The 22,092-nt window shown below is 42.7% G+C and overlaps 1 protein-coding gene across 1 annotated transcript in view; it reads left to right on the forward strand.

Annotated features, from left to right (window-relative positions):
- LOC136877829 (adhesion G protein-coupled receptor E1) overlaps positions 1 to 22,092 on the forward strand; it is a 1,255,385-nt gene that overhangs the window by 1,157,387 nt on the left and 75,906 nt on the right. The window contains exon 4 of the mRNA XM_068228756.1: positions 10,041 to 10,244. Coding sequence (XP_068084857.1) covers positions 10,041 to 10,244 — 204 coding nt within the window. The remainder of the gene's footprint in view (positions 1 to 10,040; positions 10,245 to 22,092) is intronic.

Genomic DNA, 22,092 nt, shown 5'->3' on the forward strand with positions numbered 1-22,092 from the left:
CATTGTCTATTGTCAGAAATTCATCGTGGACTGTCGCAATAAGAGCACAGAAATGTTGCGCTCATTTTTAATTTACTTATTAACTATTTCCTTTCATTTTGTCAGCTGGGATCACTGAGTAATGCCATTGACGTCTTAAAAATCACACACAACTACACAATACTTGATTCGCATGTATGTGCTGGTACGTATCTTCGAGGTCACTGTAAGAATTCTGTGTACATTTCACACAGAGTACCCTAGACCGCTTTTCGAGTACAGCAAGTGGCTTGGCACGTGAGTCATCCTCTCCTACTTGCCAAGGCTTTAGGGGAAGTGCACAACAACATGCGTTGGCCTGCGATAAGAAACAGGTTCAACAAGCCCTATACTCTGCTACTGTGCTTCCACTACGCGTGGACAGAATGACGTAACCGGCATATCCTGCTACGGCCGTTCAAAACACATTAGGTCCTGAAATATTTGGCTCAGTTATGGGCAAACTAATAGGACAAGGTAAAAAGTACATAGCATATATTGTGAGATGTATTTTTCTTTGCCGTCTAGCTTAATATCTGCACGTATACCCCTAACACCCTGTATATATAAGAAAACATAAAGGTCCAATAATACTGCCTTGTGGAATTCCCCTCTTAATTATTACAGGGTCAGATAAAACTTCGCATACTCTAATTCTCTGAGATCTATTTTCTAGAAGAATAGCAACCCATTCAGTCAGTCTTTTGTCTAGTCCAATTATACTCATTTTTGCCAGTAGTCTCGCATGATCCAGCCTATCAAATGCTTTAGACAGGTCAATTGCGATACAGTCCATTTGACCCCCTGAATCCAGGATATCTGCTATATCTTGCTGAAATCCTACAAGTTGAGCTTCAGTTGACATCATTTGGGAAAACAACGAAGACAGTATTTTGAGAATTCCGTATCGAAGCACGGGTACATCAGCTAGAACTACACAACTAAAGTTATATAAAATTTCATCTTCGACCATTTATGTCTTATACATGTTTACCGTGTCCGCCTCTGTGGTGTAGTGGTTAGCGTGATTAGCTGCCACCCCCGGAGGCCCGGGTTCGATTCCCGGCTCTGCCACGAAATTTGAAAAGTGGTACGAGGGCTGGAACGGGGTCCACTCAGCCTCGGGAGGTCAACTGAGTAGAGGTGGGTTCGATTCCCACCTCAGCCATCCTGGAAGTGGTTTTCCGTGGTTTCCCACTTCTCCTCCAGGCGAATGCCGGGATGGTACCTAACTTAAGGCCACGGCCGCTTCCTTCCCTCTTCCTTGCCTATCCCTTCCAATCTTCCCATCCCTCCACAAGGTCCCTGTTCAGCATAGCAGGTGAGGCCGCCTGGGCGAGGTACTGGTCATTCTCCCCAGTTGTATCCCCCGACCAAGAGTCTGAAGCTCCAGGACACTGCCCTTGCGGCGGTAGAGGTGGGATCCCTCGCTGAGTCCGAGGGAAAATCCGAACCTGGAGGGTAAACAGATGATGATGATGATGATGATGATGACATGTTTACCGTACCGGTTATGATAACAGAGATATTCATGAATTTCTTGCAAGTCCACATTAACGCTGAGCCACGAGAAAATGGGGGAACAGAATTTAATAAAAATCCATAAGTAAAGTCTGGAATAAAACAGTAGGCTATGAGTAACTTTATTCACGCAGGGTGAAATGCTAACTTAGGGGAAGGCGCCTAAAATTTAATTTGTAAATACCTATGTCATTATGCCATTTGATAAAATTTAATAAAACATCTACAAGACTTCATTTATAATTCTGTATACAATGAAGAATTCCGTAGCGAAGCATGGTTACACCAGGTAGTGGAATTATAAAACTGCTTTCAGCATCTATTGTAGATGCAATGAAACAGAATAAAAGACACTTTGAATCCAAAAAATATTTTACTTTTATAATGTAATTTAGAATTCCAGGGTTCGGCTCGTTGGCGTTATCAGTATTGAGGCCTTCGGTTCAGAAGGTCCCGGCTTCGATTCCCGGCCGGTTCTAGTACCCTAATCATACCTTTGATTCGAGAAGTGGGTGTTTGTGTTTGTTCCAGCACTCATCTTTATACACACAACACACTGCAGGGTGGTCCAAAACAGTCCCGCATCAAACAGCTTGTCCCCAACATCAGAACACAACTGTAGGCTCCGCAGAATGCGTTTCACCACTATTGTACGGCACTCGGCAGCAAATGGCTTCTATCCCTGATTTTCACACTGTAAACTTTTATTTTAATATGAAATAATGGTGTGGGGCCTCTGAAGGTGTATAGTGCAGATGTTACGAGTTGACACCTTATAGGCGACCTGCGCGTTTATGAGGATGGGGCCCTACCTATGATGAATTCTGTTGATGAAGATGGCACACACACACCCAGCCCCAAAGCATTCGAATTAACCAATTAAAATTAAAATCCCCGATCTGACCGGGAATCGAACCCGAGTGCCCCTGGACCAAAGGCAGGCACGCTAACCATTTATCCATGGAGCCGGACGAAAGTAAACTTGTGTCCTCGTCCTGAGGTGGTGCACCCCCAATGGAGGTGAGCTGCATGTACGATGCCAGCCCTCCTGGCATTCTTAAATTTCTGGCAGTACTGGGAATCGAACGCGGGCTCTCGAGGACGGCAGCTAATAGTGCTAACCGTTACGCTACGGAGCCAGAGTACTTTTAAGATAAGTCCCCATGCAGTAAAATACATTGGTAAGGTTCGTCTAGGCAGTCGCACGCTTACCTACACCAAGTCATATACAAAAGTATGCACGGTATAGTTGTTTCTCCTATGAGGGTGGGACTCTTAGGTCACTGTGTCACATGACCATCCACCCTTAAAACACCGTGACAGCTCTGAAGCCGTTTTCTGTGGTTTCACATTTTCTCACTAGGCAAATGGCGGTGCTGTACCTTCTCAATCCTAGCCCTTTCCCACCCTTGCGTCGTCGATGTCTCAGTGCGACGGCTAAGCCACTAGCGTGTAAATGTCATGTCGTACAATGTGCCCGGCCCAGGTGTTCCTTCTCATATCCCCACAGCAAGACTTCTGCTCCTCAATGATCCTCGGTAACACGCGGTCCACCCAGGCATTTTCAGCATCCAGCCGTAGCACCACAGTTCAAACGACAGTATTCCCTTCTTCTGTGCTTCGATTACGGAGGAATAATGAGAAACACCTCCCCCATAAGGAGATTCCCCATGAGAACAAAGTATACTAACTAAATGTGTCACTATATAAATGATTTCTCCGTATTGACAATGAACCTTTCAAGGCTTTGAGGACCACATTTTCCGTCAACGGCTCTGATAGTTTGAATCTAGAGGGGAATTCTTCGAAAAACTTAGGAATAGTTGCTCTTGCACCGATCATGAGGCCTATAACCTCGATGTTATCCAGACCGCTATGCTTCAGGACGCCATGGAAACGTGAGTAAAGAAGTAGAATCACAGATAAGGCTTTTTTGGGGGATGATGCGCAGCAAATAAGTTACAAGACTGTGAGCGACTGAAAAACGAATTTCACAACGTTGTAAGTTGGACAGCAGATATTGGTATGATGCTAAACGGGGTGAAAAGTCATTTTGAAAGTTTCTTCAAGAGAAAAATTCCTCTGATTTAATTCCTAATTGCTGTGTTGATGGGGTGAAAGTACCTCACGAGAATCACAGTACATACAGTACTTAAGGTAAAATAACATTAACAAATGCCTTTGCTGACAAGACCTAGTGTTTACAGTGCATTGTATTTTCTGGGATTAGAACAAATTTGTTACTTTCATTGACATGTCTCTCTCATCCTTGGCTTTGACAATTTGAAAGTGACCGAGGTGTCAGCGATGCTAGTAATACCATTCCTGATGCAGCCAGTCCGTGTTATGAATGGTGTGAAAATGTTGCTCATAGGGTCAATTGGTGCGGGAATTTTAGTACGCTTGAAATGTAATAACAATTTCAGCGGGAAACTACCTCACTCCTCATTTCCCCGGTACACCTCCTTAGCGACGCCTGGGCCGCCTATGGCGGCTGATGGCAAAGCTGTTCAGGTTCAGACCAGCCTCTGGGCTGAGCACTCGATATACATACAGGTTGTAAATAAAGGTTACAGATCTCTTCATATGCTTGTGAGGATATTTAGTGGTTGTAGTAAGGATGTACAGTCTCTAATAAGACCCCAGTTAGAGTATGGTTCAAGTTTATGGGATCCTCAACAGGACTACTTGATACGAGAATTGATAAATATCCAAAGGAAAGTACCACGATTTATTCTTGGCAATTTCCGACAAAAGAGTAGTGCCACGAAAATGTTGCAAAGTGTGGACTGTGAGGACTTGAGTATAAGGAGACAAGCTGCTCGACTAAGCGGTATGTTCCGAGCTGTCAGTGCAGACATGGCGAGGGGTGACATTAGTAGACGAATAATCTTGACTGGAGCTTTTGAAGGTAGGAAACATCATAATATGAAGATTAAGTTGGAAGGACAAATTGGGACAAATATTCATTTGAATTAGAAATTGGAACAATCCTGCAGGAGTACGCCAGATTGTACAATCCCAGGGTAGACACATCATGAACAACAAACACGGCAAACTGCTAATCTAATCGACCGGATAACGATAATTAAGAAAAGGATTGTGATTTTTAGGGATAAAGAATATATTCTCATACTTCAGTAATTAGTCTGTTGACAGTACAAGTGAAATTTGCTCAGTGTAGCTGTATATTGTCCTTCGTGAATGAATGAATACATAAATAGAAATGTTTTATTTACGTAAAATTCGTAGCTCATATCCCTAGGATGTTTTTGACACTGAGTTGCTTGCCAGAAAGGCTAGAACTGTGTATTTTCATTTTTTGTCAAGGAATAAGCTATTAAACGATTTTTGCCAGCTTTTTCGCTCTGGGTACTTTTGTTGTCTTCGACATTCCTGCAACTCTCGCATTATACGTAACATTAACCTCTATCACACTAACACACAGTTTCCCAAACACGGCAGATACCATCCACTTTCGTCGAAGGGTCTGCCTTACAAGTCATCATCATCATCATCATCATCTGTCTACCCTCCAGGTTCGGTCGGACTTAGCGAGGGATCCCACCTCTACCGCCTCAAGGGCAGTGTCCTGGAGCTTCAGACTCTTGGTCGGGGGATACAACTGGGGAGGATGACCAGTACCTCGCCCAGGCGGCCTCACCTGCTATGCTGAACAGGGGCCTTGTGGAGGGATGGGAAGATTGGAAGGGATAGGCAAGGAAGAGGGAAGCAAGCGGCCGTGGCCTTAAGTTAGGTACCATCCCGGCATTCGCCTGGAGGAGAAGTGGGAAACCACGGAAAACCACTTCCAGGATGGCTGAGGTGGGAATCGAACCCACATCTACTCAGTTGACCTCCCGAGGCTGAGTGGACCCCGTTCCAGCCCTCGTACCACTTTTCAAATTTCGTGGCAGAGCCGGGAATCGAACCCGGGCCTCCGGGGGTGGCAGCTAATCACGCTAACCACTACACCACAGAGGTGGACCTGCCTTGCAAGTGCTGTACCAAACTAGTAACAACCACACGAAATTATTATTATTATTATTATTATTATTATTATTATTATTATTATTATTATTATTATTATTATTATTATTATTATTATTATTATTTCATTGCTCCTGAGGAGTGCAAGAGGCTTCGGCAGCCGGCACAATTCATATCCTTGCCGCTAGATGGGGCTTCATTCATTCATTCCATTCCTGACCCGATCGAATGACTGGAAACAGGCTGTGGATTTTCATTACACTATTATTATTATTGTTATTATTATTATTATTATTATTATTATTATTATTATTATTATTATTATTATTACAACTAAGTCCCCTTGAAGAGCAGTAGATACTGGTTAGAATATCTATCACAGTTTAGGAGACTGGCTGCATAAATAGATGAAGTCAGTTATATTTTAAAGCCACCGGATTTATTTGCAGACTCCATAAGCCGTTCCACTCGGGAAAGTTCATTTTATTTTCTTGTATATTGAGACCTTGCGGGTCGGAGAAAGAAGCAAGAAGCCAGCCAGCCCGGTATTCATGGCTGTTTCTCTTAGTATATGCGCAGCAGACTGCAATGAGATCGCCTTTGTATATTTTTCTCCAGTAGCAATGTTCTATTACAGAGTAATCCAAGGACCGAACTTGGTCTTCCTGGTTACTACAAAAGAATACATCGTAATCCTAACCGCGGTTGACGATTTTCTCACATAATGACACTTTTCAACACCTTAAGAATACTATATATGACAACACAGGCCGCATGATGGGATAAGCTAGGTTCAAGCCTCTTCCATCGACAGCCCTGGAGGTGATCTTCCATGTTTACCCATTTTGACACCAGGCAAATGCTGGGGCTGTACTTAAATAAAGGTCACTGACCACCTCCCTCCTACTCTTCGTCCTTATATACATCTTTGTCACCCAAGACCTGTCTGAGTTCAGTGCGACGTTAAACCGCAAGCAAGAAATATTATAACAATAATTTATTAATACCGACAGGGTGTACTGTATCTGAACAATTCACTGCAGGTATATCTGTACAATTTTAGCCGTGCAGTTAGGGATGAGCAGCTGTGAACTAGCCATTTGGGAGACAATGGGTTCGAGCCCCACTGTCGGATTTATTTATTTATTTATGTATTTATTTATTTATTTATTTATTTATTTATTTATTTATTTATTTATTTATTTATTTATTTATTTATTTATTTATGTATTTAAAATCTGTTTAATCTCCAGGGTTGGTTTTTCCGTCGGACTCAGAGAGGGATCTCACCTCTACGCCTCAAGGGCAGTGTCCTGGAACGTGGGACATTGGGTCGTGGTATATAACTGGGGAGAAAGACCAGTACTTATCCCAGGCAGCCTCGCCTGTTATGCTGAACAGGGGCCTTGTAGGGGATGGAAAGATTGGAAGGGATAGACAAGGAAGAGGGAAGGAAGCGGCCGTGCCCTTAAGTAAGGTACCATCCAGGCATTTGCCTGGAGGAAAAGTGGGAAACCACTTCGAGGCTGGATGAGGTGGGAATCGAACCCACCCCTACTCAGTTGACCTCCCGTGGCTGAGTGGACCCCGTTCCAGCACTCGTACCACTTTTCAAATTTCGTGGCAAAATCGGGAATCGAACCCGGGCCTCCAGGATGGTAGCTAATCACGCTAACCACTACACCAAAGAGGTGGGCTATTTATTTATTTATTTATTTATTTATTTATTTATTTATTTATTTATTTATTTATTTATTAAATTGTAGTTAGTTAGTTAGTTAGTTAGTTAGTTAGTTAGTTAGTTAGTTAGTTAGTTAGTTAGTTAGTTAGTTAGTTAGTTAGTTAGTTAGTTAGTTAGTTAGTTAGTTAGTTAGTTAGTTAGTTAGTTAGTTAGTTAGTTAGTTAGTTAGTTAGTTAGTTAGTTAGTTAGTTAGTTAGTTAGTTAGTTAGTTAGTTAGTTAGTTAGTTAGTTAGTTAGTTAAACGGTACACAGGTATGCGTACCTAGGCGAATCTCCATCTGTTCTCCTCCGTTCATTAAACAGTATTTCTGTTTCTAGGTTTATTGTTGGGTTCTTCAGTCTCTTCTGTGAGAAAACTTTCTTCACAACAGTCTTAATGCTTTTCCTGATTTTTCTTAGCATTACGTTCAACTCCAGGTCCTGAATTTCTTCCGTTGGTTGTAGTTCGCTGTTGATCTGGTGAACGTACTCCTCTCCCTCAACTCTGACAATGTAGACAGAGTATTCTTTTCCAACACAGCGTACGCTTTCTCTCTACCTGCATGTCAATGTGGAGTTTTTGCCCTTACAAGTCTGTGGTCACTGCTAGTACTGACACATCCAGAGAAATCCATTTATCTGCTGCCAAGATGTAGTCACTTTCCTTTTGTAATGTGTTGTCTGAATTCCTCCAAATCCATTTCCTATTCAGGCGCTTCTTCAAAAAGGTATTTAGGTAATACATTCTCACTTTGCTGAGAAAGTCGACCAATAACATTTTTTCTTCCAAGTTTTGCTGCGACGTGATTGAAAGCATATTTTTGAATAAATTAAGTTCAGAAAACGTCCCTCTCCATAGCTTAACGGTTAGTGCTAATAGATGACGTGCTCGGAGGTCCGGGTTCGATTCTCGGTACTACCAAAGGTTTAAGAAAGGTAGGAGGGCTGGTGTGTGGTTAAAATGGTACACGGGTTGCCGGATATTTGCGGTCACTCCAGCAGGAAGTACGCCTCATTAGCTTAACCTCGAGGCATCCCCATTAACCTTCCCGGGCTCCTGCTGGCGCACTTTGAGAACAACATTCTTCTCTCGCACGCATTATTTAGAGAAACAATGGCCTTAAAGATGACGCATCATTGAAACACGATTAAAACGGGCACTTTCTGTGTTCCACCTGCGATAAAAAAAATATGAAAATATAAATTACACATATAGATTATTGATTAATACTTTAGCCAGGCTGTCAAGATTTTCACACCCGCGCAACAATTGTCGTTTGTTTATCCGCTCGTGGCCTTCTAGAGAAGGATGTTGTCAAATGGTGGTCAGTGCTGACAACCTCTGTACTTAGGAACTAGTCACATTGACAAAGATAATAAGAATTCACAGACATAGCACTCCTATTCGTCGGTGCTAGCCCTGGACCTCAAGAAAGTTCTTGCCGTGCGGACGGTTAAAATAGGATCTGGACAAGACGTTTTCTTGTGCTTTTATTGTTCTGGGGTTGGTAACGGATTATTATTAACATAATTGACTGCAACGACATCACGTTGCACTTCACATTAGCCAATAGGGATGCAAATAGCTACTTCATAAATGGAAATGGCGTGTAACAGTCTTCATTAGGTTATAAAAGTAAATATACTTCTTCGGGCAGGATGGTGGGTTCCTGGACTTCGCAATGATCACATCTCTCCTCTGAGATGCTCTCCAAGTAAGATTTCATTATCTCTCATTTAATATAACATTACAAATAACAAGACAGCCGGGCTATATTTTTACCGATTATTGATCGCACTTCTCCGGTGGCAGATACCTCTCGCACTTTGGCCGACACATCCTGGGCACAAACTCATCTCAGTGACTGCAAATGTCCGTGATTTGTGGTGACCACAAGTGTCCGGACACCGGCATATGCAGCTCACCACCACAGAGCGTGTGCCTGATAGGAGTTGCACCACCTCGGGATGAGGACTCGAGTTTATTCTTATAGTTCAATAAACAACAAACAAAAGAAAACATTGTTATATTTAATAGCAAGTGCCTGGTTTCTAATAAAGTCCATTATACCTGTTACGTTATAAAAATAGATTACACCAGATGAGGTTTAATAGTGAGAGAAATTAGGTAACTTGTGATACAATCCACATTATTTTTGTCTATGTTAGAATGTTATACAGAGTCAAATATATATACAGAGTGTTTCAAAAATGCATGGCATCATTTCAGGGTTGGATTCCCAACATACAGAGAAAGGAGAAAGTATATATGAACATGGATCAGAAATGCGTACTTTCTTGGCCTCCACGATCACCTGATCTAAATCCTTTTGACTTTTTTGTGTGGGGTCTTTGGTGTACGCGAATGGTGTGAAGGATAAAGCAACACTTCACGGCAGAATTGTAAGGTCTCTTCAAACAGTACGTGTAACACCAGACATATTCGAGTGTAACTCCGTGCGACGTCGAGCAAAAGCCTGTATGGCAGGAGGTGAGCATTTTGAACAGCCCTTGTAACGTAAAGACCGGAGTACATCAGTACATACAAGATAGCCTACAACAAAGTCTGATATCTCGAAAAGTACGCGCTTACGGACCCATGTTCATATAGACACAATCGCTTCTCTATATTTGAAAAATCTAACTCTGAAATTACGCCATGTATTTTTGAAACATCCTGTACACACTTGAGTAACTTCGAGGCTGTATACTGTATATCGCCCACATCGACAACAACCTGCCACGTCCCAACTTTTGGAAGTAACACTATAAGTGTGTTTCTCCGTTTCAGGTCCAAGTTGGAGTCAAGATCACACCACTAGTAACAACTCTGTATCCGAAGGAGGGTTGGAACCGCCTCAGGAGACTACAGTTCCTAGCGTTCAGGAATTTATCACCCAGGAAGTCGTCTTGTCGGGTGGCATAGTGGGCAGAGTAGACGAGTACTACTCTGGGTACGAGTATCAAGACCCGGGCGTAAATGACACAGGGACAGGTACGTAGCGTATCTTCTTCTTTTTCTTCTTATTTTGCTTCTTGCACCTTTTTGCGCAGCGTGTTGGAGTTACGGGTGAGAGCTGCATCGCACATATGACAAGGGATGTGTTTTGCGACCAAACCAATTTGGAGGGATTTTTCAGTGTGGTTGTTGGCAGTGCATTTATATGACGGAATCAAGCGAGTTGGCTCTGCTGTTAGGGGCGCCCAGCTGTGAACTTGCATTTCGGAGAGAGTGGGTACCAGTCCGACTGTCGGCAGCCCTGAAGACGGTTTTCCATATTTCCCATTTTTACACCAGGCAAATGTACCTTAATTAAGGGCACGGCCGCTTCCAATTCCACTCCTAGGTCTTTCCTATCTCAGCGTCGCCATAAGACCTATCTGTGTCGGTGCGACGTAAAGGCAATTCTAAAAAATAGCCCAAAATACTCACTTAAATGCACGAACCAACATGTTTTAATCGCCTTAGTCGAATAAAACATTCATCACCATCATCATCATCTGTTTACCCTCCAGGGTCGGCTTTTCCCTAGGACACAGCGAGGGATCCCACCTCTACCGGAGCTTCACTCTCTTGGTCGGGGATACAACTGGAGAGAATGACCAGTACCTCGCCCAGGCGGCCTCACCTGCTATGCTGAACAGGGGCCTTGTGGAGGGATGGGAAGATTGGAAGGGATAGGCAAGGAAGAGGGAAGGAACCGGCCGTGGCCTTATGTTAGGTACCATCCCGGCATTCGCCTGGAGGAGAAGTGGGAAACCACGGAAAACCACTTCCAGGATGGCTGAGGTGGGAATCGAACCCACCTCTACTCAGTTGACCTCCCGAGGCTGAGTGGACCCCGTTCCAGCCCTCATACCACTTTTCAAATTTCGTGGCAGAGCCGGGAATCGAACCCGGGCCTCCGGGGGTGGCAGCTAATCACGCTAACCACTACACCACAGAGGCGGACACATAAAACATTGGTAACTTGTATTAAGATAGCGGCTGCATGAGTAGCGGCGATTAGTGGGGCGAAGTCGTCTTGTCGGGTGGTACAGTGGGCAGAGTAGAACTGTGAGTACGAGAATGAAGACCCGGGTATCAATGACACAGGGACGGGTACGTACACCAAGTGGCACCTTAACTTCAACGCGTATCTTCTTCTTCTGCCGCCTCTGTGGTGTAGTGGTTAGCGTGATTAGCTGCCACCCCCGGAGGTCCGGGTTCGATTCCCGGCTCTGCCACGAAATTTGAAAAGTGGTACGAGGGCTGGAACGGGGTCCACTCAGCCTCGGGAGGTCAACTGAGTAGAGGTGGGTTCGATTCCCACCTCAGCCATCCTGGAAGTGGTTTTCCGTGGTTTCCCACTTCTCCTCCAGGCGTATGCCGGGATGGTACCTAACTTAAGGCCACGGCCGCTTCCTTCCCTCTTCCTTGCCTATCCCTTCCAATCTTCCCATCCCTCCACAAGGCCCCTGTTCAGCATAGCAGGTGAGGCCGCCTGGGCGAGGTACTGGTCATACTCCCCAGTTGTATCCCCCGACCAAGAGTCTGAAGCTCCAGGACACTGCCCTTGAGGCGGTAGAGGTGGGATCCCTCGGTCAGTCCGAGGGAAAAACCGAACCTGCAGGGTAAACAGATGATGATGATGATGATCTTCTTCTTCTACTTCTTGTTCTTCTTCTTCTTCCTGAACTTTTTTCCGAAGCGTGTTAGTCATGGATGAGAACTGCATCGCACATGTGACTAAGGATGTGTTTTACGACCAACCCAATTCCGAGGGTTTTTCAGTGTGGTTATTGGCAGTGCCTCCTAGCACCCCCCCCCCCCCCCCCACTTCATACACTTTGTGAAGAAAACCTTACATTTCTATTCCATTTTAGCCATATGAAGCTAGGAATTATGGGAATTATTAAAAAAGCTATTTGTACAGGCCTCGTTGTCTTATCAGTTCATACTTTCGTTTAATTGATTTATTTTTAGCGGAAACATGCACAGAATATGGTTCGTTCCGGCTAACTGATGTGCATCGCGCCACAGCAAGTAGCGCAGACTCGCGCAACAGCCGATACCATGTGCCGTGAAGAAGGGTAGCAGGGGTATTATTTTTACCAAGGTCATAGACACTGAGGTATGATTCACCCGTTTCCCTCGCGCATTCGTCAGTTCGGCAGTCTCTTTAGTGTCTGTAGCTAACGGCCGTAGCCGTGTTGAAACACCGGATCCCGTGAGATCTCCGATGTTAAGCAACATTGGGCGTGGTCAAGACTTGGATGGGTTGCCACGCACTGTTGGTGGTGGAGGTAAGGGAATGGAGGAGCGGAAAGGAACTGGCCACCTTATCGTACGTAAACTCCGGCTCTGGCATACCTCTGTGGAGGTTCGAACCTGCCTTCGAGTAGAATACACCCTTACCTTAGTGTCTGTTAGTTTCTTAGTGCGTAGCCAATACTAAATTATTTTTAATTGTATAATCATGCCGTAAGTCTATTTAAGTGTAATAAAGTTGTAATATTGTTACTTTCGTGAATGTTTTATTGCATGGTATTGAATCAAAATCTCAAGGAACTATTATTACTGCACTTAAGTTGGTAAACTGCCAACCTTTATCTCTCTGTCGAAATTCGCTCAAAGAGCAACAGATAACTTACAATTTTATAGATTTTAAAAAAATGGTGTATATAACCCCCTTCCCCCCCCCCCCACTTCACCTGCAAACCCCGGTACTTTTCGTTGTCTATAAATGTTTTGCATGATTTGCATACATTTCTCAATAATCATGGAATCATCACTAGTGCACTCTGATGGCCGTTCTAAACGTTCAGATCTTTGCATCTTTGCAATTCCAATCATTCACATACCTACATACCCATCTATGGTATGTACGTGCATCATATTAGACGATTCCTTCTGGGCACTCGACTTTACTCCATCGCTCTCTCTCTCAGCCAGTCAATAACCACAAAAGTGAATCCTCCTATAACAACTATTACCATTGTCACTAGGGTTCGGAAGTTTATGACCTAAAGAAGTATAAAATATGCAATCAAGTATGCCCTAATAACTAGTTAATATGACCTAAAAAGGTAAAATATGACTTAAGCAAGTATTAGAGTATTACTAACATTATACGTGCCAAAACGTGATTAGCGATAATACATCAGAAATGACAGAGCTACAATACGTTAGAACTTTCAATATGCGTCCACATTAAATGGCTTTGGGTAGTACCGAACTGGCCCGACGGTCAATACATTCCAAAGATATTTTTCTTCCATAGCGAAAGGTCGCGGTTGAACTGGTGCGATTGGTACTTGGCAGATAGAGGAAGGAATTCCCGAATGGGTTACTAAGCTAACCACCTACCCCTCAACAACTACCTCAACTCACACGAATCAGTGTCAGTTTTCAGACAGTCTCAGTGCAGTGTAGTACTAACAATGTACAATGGTTTCCATGTTAAGTGACAGGGGCGTGAAGTTGTCGGTTTTGAGGGATTTAAATATTCAACAGGTGACAAGACACAATTGGATCAAAAGTGCCTACGCCCAACCTAACCTAAAGGACACTACATTACTACGTTATTTGACGGAGTCGAAAGGCCGCCACATGCCAGGTGTATGCATCACTTTTTGTCGGTTTTTGAGGTAAAGAAAACACGTAATTGTCAAGGGAAATTAATTTTCGTTTATTCAGAATATTGGTCATCGGCTTCTACACACTTCGCCCATCTTTCGGATAAGTTATGAATACCCTGCCAGAAAAACTGCTTGTCTTTTGCGACAAACTTCCTCAAAATTGCTGAATTGCTGCTCTGCAAGCGCGTGCCCCATTGATGCAAAGAGGTGATAGTCAGATGGCGCCAGGTCGGAGCAGTACGGCGGCTGAGGAAGGATGTCCCATCCAAACGATTTCAAAGTGTCTTTCACTGGTGTTGCTGTGTGAGACGGCGCACTGTCGTGTAACAGAATCACTTTGCCATGTATTCTGTCCCATTCCGGTCGCCTTTCTATTAATGCGTGATTTAAATTAATCATTTGTTGGCGATAACGTTGTGCATTAACGTATTCGCCGGACTTCAAGAGTGTTCTCACTTTTGTGGTCTACCAGAGCGCGCACTGTTTTTCACATTGAAATCATTTAAATTGTCGAAACGAGTCTCACATGTTCTAATGGGCGGAGCGTGTTCATCTATGTTTCTACCAGCGAACGATGACTTTCCACATCCTTTTCCTTTTGATTAAATAAGAAAAGTAACGCGTGCAGAATTTTTTTTCAAGCACAAACGTTGACATGATCACTGAACGATAAAACACAGGCGCTAGTGTTTGACGGACTCAACTTGTGTGTGTTGGTAGGTTATTGTTGTCTGACGAACAAACTGACGCATGTGTCAAATTCATACGCTGCGTACTGTTCGCTCGCGCTATCCCTTAGTAAAACCACCTGGTATATTTACTATATGTCCTGGGTCATTTTATTGGGACACTTGGTATAACATATGAGCTAACGGTAAGGCTTCTTCGATCCTTGGTTTTGATATTTTAGCGTCGGACCAGTTCGACCTCACTAACTGATTGATCTCCAAATTCTTATAACCGTCAGACCCATCGCTTTGCTTCCGCTGCCTCAACTTCAGACTCTTTACTAAAGATTATTGTTCCGTCATATAATTTCTTAATTTTACAGCCTCACTGTAGTACTAGAAGCGATACCAATTTGTTTAATTTCGTTGGTGGCGAAAGGGAAAGACTGCTGTAACTGGACCCGTCAAGGAAGACCTGGGCGAGAGATAACATGGAATTTCCATGTTTGCTGATTAGGTCTGAGCTGAATATAATCTTCTGAAATGACATCGTTCTCCATGAAACGTCTGTAGAGCAACTCTTTCTGGAAACCTGCTGCCGGTCTGTTCTGGGAAAAGACAGAAAAGTATGTCTACTACAGAATTTGAAAATCCTCTGTTCGAAACTCGACGTAGATAGCATGTACCTTATTAAAGACTACGCCTCAATTCAAGCAAAAATTCACAGAATATAACCAAATATGTTATATCATTAAAGTGAGCAAAATATGACCGAAACAATGAAAAAATGAGATGGCGTATGGCTTTTAGTGCCCGGAATCGAACTCGGCACCCCTGTTACCAAATGCCAGCACGCTAACCATTTAGCCATGGAGCCGGACACCTAAGCAATTAAAATGGCCGAATAATGCATTTATAAGCAATATAAAATTGTTTTAAACGGGGTCGCGACCCATCATTCACGCATATTTTTCATATTTCTGTTAAACTGAGTTCAGACAAGAAATATGACTTTTCCTTAACATCCAAACTTTAATCATCTTTATCATTGCTTCAATTGAAAGTTTTGTTTGTAAAATGAACAAAGCTTCGAAACTAATCACTTTTAATCAAGTCACTGTTGAAGAAATTACTTCACATGAGTACTGTTACTAAGAACGACCTACAAGTCAAACAAGCCGATTACCAATATATCTGACAATGTTAAGTATTTACATTATCGTCTTTCCTTACTCACGACCACTGCCAGTTCACGTTCCCCAGATTTATCAATACCTTCCACTCTATAAACATCTTCAACGGTTCGTTCTCTACGTTATAACTCCTTTGAGCAGAAAGACAAAATTTGTCGCCCAGTTTGTTAATCAATAAATCAAGTGTATTGTGTCATTCTTCCATACCCGAATTGAGTATGGTATATAAAATACTGCCGCCTCTGTGGGGCCGCCTCTGTGGTGTAGTGGTTAGCGTGATTAGCTGCCACCCCCGGAGGTCCGGGTTCGATTCCCGGCTCTGCCACGAAATTTGAAAAGTGGTACGAGGGCTGGAACGGGGTCCACTCAGCCTCGGGAGGTCAACTGAGTAGAGATGGGTTCGATTCCCACCTCAGCCATCCTGGAAGTGGTTTTCCGTGGTTTCCCACTTCTCCTCCAGGCAAATGCCGGGATGGTACCTAACTTAAGGCCACGGCCGCTTTCTTCCCTCTTCCTTGTCTATCCCTTCCAATCTTCCCCATCCCCCTCAAGGCCCCTGTTCAGCATAGCAGGTGAGGCCGCCTGGGCGAGGTACTGGTCATTCTCCCCAGTTGTATCCCCCGACCAAGAGTCTGAAGCTCCAGGACACTGCCCTTGAGGCGGTAGAGGTGGGATCCCTCGCTGAGTCCGAGGGAAAAACCGAACCTGGAGGGTAAACAGATGATGATGATGATGATGATATAAAATACTATATTGTAGGAATAACTATGCCGACTAATTTACCCGTAGGCTACATAAATCACAGGGAACAAACATTTCGCGCCCGCATCAAAGACTTGTGGAATAAATTTGTGTGCAACTGGACTGAGTTGTTATTGATCGTAGCTCTAAGCGACCCGGTCAAATTTGATTTCTTTTTTATCTTCGTGCCACAGCTGGCGATACCAATATAGCTCGTGTTTCATTCTATTCCCACACTCGTCACCTGTGGCCTCAGTCTAATTAATTAAATTCTAAAATATAGTGAGTTCATCATAACATTAAGGTCAGAGAACAGACGGTGTGTGGGTGTGGTACAGTTTAGATTAATGCTGGTCTTTCTTGTTTTAAGCTGCAAATCAACAGCATGTCCAACCACCCTCGTATAATTGAGAAACAAAGCGGGAGAATTCAACACTCAATCGCTCCCAAGAGAATTGAGAGTAAGAGAAACAAAAGCAATGAAAAGTAAGAAAATCAAAGACTTCACAAATACAACACCATCGGGATCAGAAGAGAACAAGCTGAATACGAGGTATTAAAAATAGTATATTATGAAAGTTCCTTGATATGACCAGTGTGGCTAGTGCGCCGTTGAAACACACTGCAAGGGACTTGGCCTATCAAGCGATCGCGGTTCAGCCCGAAGGCCTGTAGATTATGAGTTGTCGTGTGGTCAGCACGACGAATCCTCTGTCGTTATTCCTGGCTTTCTAGACCGGGACCGCTATCTCACCGTCAGATAGCTCCTCAAGTTCTAATCATGTAGGCTGCGTGGACCTCGAACCAGGCCTCAGATCCAGGTAAAAATCCCTGACCTGACCGGGAATCGAACCCGAGGCCTCCGGGTAAGAGGCAGGCACGCTACCCCTACACCGTGGGGCCGTTAGGTATGTACCTCCACTTGGTAAAAAAATACCTGCCTTTGGCTTTTATATCAAAAAAATACTTGAATATCTATATAATATTCATAATCGGTGAAAATAAATTATGGTTTCTTTTGGGAAAGTAATTTTGTTCTTAAAAATTATTTTCCGATTTACGGAGGCGCCAAGATGCCGGAATGTTGTCTCGGGCAGAAGTTCTTGGTAATCGTCCATGTGCGAGACGTGGGATTATCTACTTAAACTTTCGTCTGACGTGGTAGAAACGTCAATGAAACTGTCTTTACGAACTGAACCTTGTGAGGGTGTTCTGTTGCACTGCTATCATATGCATTCTGAAGAAGTTTTTCTTTGCTTTGGTTATCTCCTATTTACTTTTTTATTTTTGTAGATGTCGCAAAGGAAACATAATTAAAATTACAACTTAGAGCAATGTAGAAAACGTCCAAACCTTGACCCGTCTTTCTACGGGCTCGGGTATGAAGCGAGATGAAACTCCGTAGTGAGTTTTTACGACCAGCTGCCCTTCCTGACGTGAACCTCCTCAGAGGTGTTAATGAGATTAAATGAATGACGTGATATCAGAAAGGGAGAGGGTGAGATCCGGTGCCGCCACATAGCCTACTCTTGTCGAACAGCAACAACGGGACTGGTCAAGGGTTAACAGCCCCATTCAACGGACGAATCACGATCCATAGCGCCATATGGACAGGACGGGGAGCAATCTAGTGATTAGAAATTGTATACCAACACCTCTCTTACCATGCCAGCCAAAATTCTGACGCTGAAAATGTTAATGTAGACTTACGTTCCTCATTCCATTAGGGGCCGATGGCCTAGCTGTTAGTCCCCTTTCAACAAAAAAATTATCATCATCACTATGCAGTTCAGAAGGTCTAAAATCCGGTATCTGAGACCACGCGATTACTATTATTTTATTTATTTATTTCATTTCAATATAGGCACCTGAGCCAAGGCTCTTCTTGGTGCAATACAAATAAATGACAATGGCAGCTATATTCACAATCTGATTACAAAATAAAATACAGTAAGTATATAATTTAACATGGTGTAAGAGATAAGATAGGACAAAGCTTCCTAACCATAATTACCATACTACTTCAGGTATTTAGTTAAATTACTTTTGAAGATAGATAAAGTTGGTAACATTTTTATATTTTTTGGAAGCGAGTTATACATAGTTATAGAAAAATGCCAAAGAGAGTTTTGACCATAACTAGTGGAATGAATCTGATTGTAGTGAATATTATCCAAATACCTTAAAATGGTGGCTTTGCCGCCTGCACCTAGTGTTTACAGTGTGCTATGGCCTCTGGTATAGATTACATCAATTTTGTTACTCTCATTGACCTGTCTCAGTCTCATCCTTCGTTTTGACAATATGAAAGTGACTGAGGTATGAGCGATGCTAGTAATATCATTCCTTATGCAGCCAGTCCCTGTTATGAATGGTGTAAAAATGTTGGTCATGGGTTCGGTTAGTGCACGCATTTCAGTGGGCTTGTCAGACTAATATGTAATAGCTCCATGAGGAAAGCAACGGTAAACTACCTCACTCCTCATTTTCCTAGAATACCTCCCCAGTGACGCATAGGTCATCTATGACAGCTGATGGTGGAACTGAAGATCAAGCCAGCCTTCCGGCTCTCCTCATTTTCCTAGAATACCTCCCCAGTGACGCATAGGTCATCTATGACAGCTGATGGTGGAACTGAAGATCAAGCCAGCCTTCCGGCTCTCCTCATTTTCCTAGAATACCTCCCCAGTGACGCATAGGTCATCTATGACAGCTGATGGTGGAACTGAAGATCAAGCCAGCCTTCCGGCTAAATACTTAGCATGCATGTTGAAATGATCATCAGTAAGTGATTAGTTCTAAGAGCAATATATTATTACTTATTTCTCCTGTGTCTTGTCACTGACTTATGCCATCTTAAATCAGGCTGCAACTCATTGAAAAGCGTACCACCCCGCCTGTAATTAAAAGTGGATCCGCAGGGTATTTTGCCGACGACAGAGCCAAGCTCCATACTTCCCTTGTTTTGCGAGGTATAGGAAGTCTTTCATTCTTCTCTTTCTCTTGTCAATACTGAACCCTTGAACTTACCATTCCATCGTTGGTCGGCCACAGCTGCTGCAGTAGACCAATATCGAACTCTTAAATCTTGGGGTCGTAGCGGGCATATTTCGATCACGATCTTGACCAAACGATGGGGTTCAGAAGTGAGCCTAACTACTTGAAATTAGGAGCAAATATGTGCTTACTAACTTTTATTAAATTATCAAAATGCAAAAATTATGTTATAAAATCATTCATCAAAAAAAATTAAATCATTTAACATTTAAACGCAGTCACATTGCATTGAGTGAGTGTTACCTTTTACATATATCGAAGAGCTTTCTTCGGAGGAAAGTAGAAAATATCACAAATTAGTGGACATCGAAAACTAGAAAAACAAAAATAAAACCTGAATATCGGGCACCTTTTGATCCAAACGATAACTGAGAATTAATCCACACGATCCGTAGAAAATCTGACCTTCAACAAGTAGAATTCCAGATTTACATTGGATTAAGGTTATCCACCAGTCAAATACCCTGTCGGATATGGGAACACCCGCCAAATGGACCCTTAATCGAACCAAACTGACTGTCATTTGCTTTGGATAGGCTGCGAAATACTACTGGAAGGCATGGTGTTCACTACAAATTAGCAGCAGCAGTCATAATTAAAATTAAAATTCCACCATGTATTGTCATCTCGTGACACCCTTAAGTTATGGACTAATCCCGATGCTGAAACATGCATCACCCAAACAGCTGTTCAGAAGGAACCAACAACAACACGATCCGAGAGGATCTTACGTTACGTCGTTCTGAAGGAATAAACTGCGAAATGCAGGAAATACGTATTCACCATGCATTTAGAAGAAATGCTAAACACTGAAGTTAAAGAAAAAGTGGTAAATCACTTGAAAAATATTCTTATAAAACCAACTTTCGGGTTATAAACGGTTATGTTAAGTTTAATAAACTTACAAGTCCACATGATAGAATAAAAGTCAAAAATACCAAAACAACCTACGGAAATCTCTCCATTCGACAAATTATGACTACCATTACAAATCCGTCTACTTATGTTTATCCCAATAAACTAACTACAAGTTATTGATGGACCAAAGTCATACCTATTATAAAATGAAAGAACGAAAATTGAAAATAAAATATATTCACAGCTGACGAATCGAAACCGCATTCGTAACTCAAGTCCCACATAAGTAAGCTAGTGTCCACACGGCACTATCAAAGCAATCGGACGTCTGAACGACAAAATAATTAAGTCAAGAAATGAAATTAAAATACTAAAGTTCAATGAACTCGAACGCGTGTGGCAAACAGCAGTAATAATCAATCACCGTTAGCTCAGTATCCAATGCTGGACAACCCTCGCGTTTATGCCTCTAGTGGTTCCATGATGTTATGTAAACTCCTTCCAGCTGGTAAGGATTGTGCCGAAACATGGCCTCAATATTACTTTGCTAACACTCTTCGCGTTGCATACACTACTGCAGACACTACCGTCGTTCAAGTCACTCCGCAAAACACCTAGCCTAAGACTTGACTATATACAGACGACACCCTAATCCTGTCGTCTAGCCTACAGTGTCTACACACCCTAACAATAACATCTATATATACACACACACACAGTATCCTAAATCTATCGTTGAGCGCAAATGGGGATATCTACTCATCAGTATACTCCTATGATACGCGTAACGTCCTAAATCTATTGTCGAGCGGACACTGGGATGTCTACTCATCCCCTAAAATGTCAGGTGAAATCGTAACTTCAAAAACACTCTCTGATATTTAACTTGAAACCTTGTCGAAACTATAGCACACAATGAAACGAATCTTGCCACAGAATGAACACAAGTCTGGATATGCAACTAAGTCCTTATCTCGTCAATAAAACGTAAAATGAAAATTAATAACGCGCGGCTACTCAATCCACGACTTAAACACGATCTCGACATACGCAGTGAAGTTTGGAAAAATAATAATGAATTTCAGCACACGTCTAACATTACGTGAATATCGCCAAAACACTAATCACCGCCATCTCAAGAAATTCACAATGTAATTCTAGTTTGAGACCCAAAATCGCCTACCATCTCACTGTTCTAAACATTCATATCCATAAACTATCCAGTGAAGCGAAATTCATTGAATCTACACAGCCAAACTACCATTTTAATAACCTACCATATCTCATCCCACAATGTTCCCGATTTAATGATAATCTCGTCTCGTAATATATAAAATTTATTGGATGGAAATTTGTTACAACAAATAAATAACACCATCCGTGTTTTCAGAATGCCCTTCTATTCTTGAGGTCGCTGACTATAACATGCACTATGCTGACTTTACATAAATCGTCATTTGGACTTAACTGCCAAGAGCTACAATCTCCTACAGAAATTGTTTATCACGGGGAGTTCTTAACATGAAATCATAATGTGCGTCACAAAGCACTCACTTCGATTCTGACCATTATTCAACCAGTCAGCTGTCTCGGATTGCTAACGGAATCTCATATACAGCCTGCCTCAGAAATATCACATTTAATACACGGCCTGTCTCAAAAATTCTTCGACATCGACAAATATAGCCTGTCTCAAAAATCCCTC

The sequence above is a fragment of the Anabrus simplex genome, chromosome 7 (genome assembly GCF_040414725.1).
Source record: "Anabrus simplex isolate iqAnaSimp1 chromosome 7, ASM4041472v1, whole genome shotgun sequence".
In the NCBI taxonomy this organism is placed as follows: domain Eukaryota; kingdom Metazoa; phylum Arthropoda; class Insecta; order Orthoptera; family Tettigoniidae; genus Anabrus; species Anabrus simplex.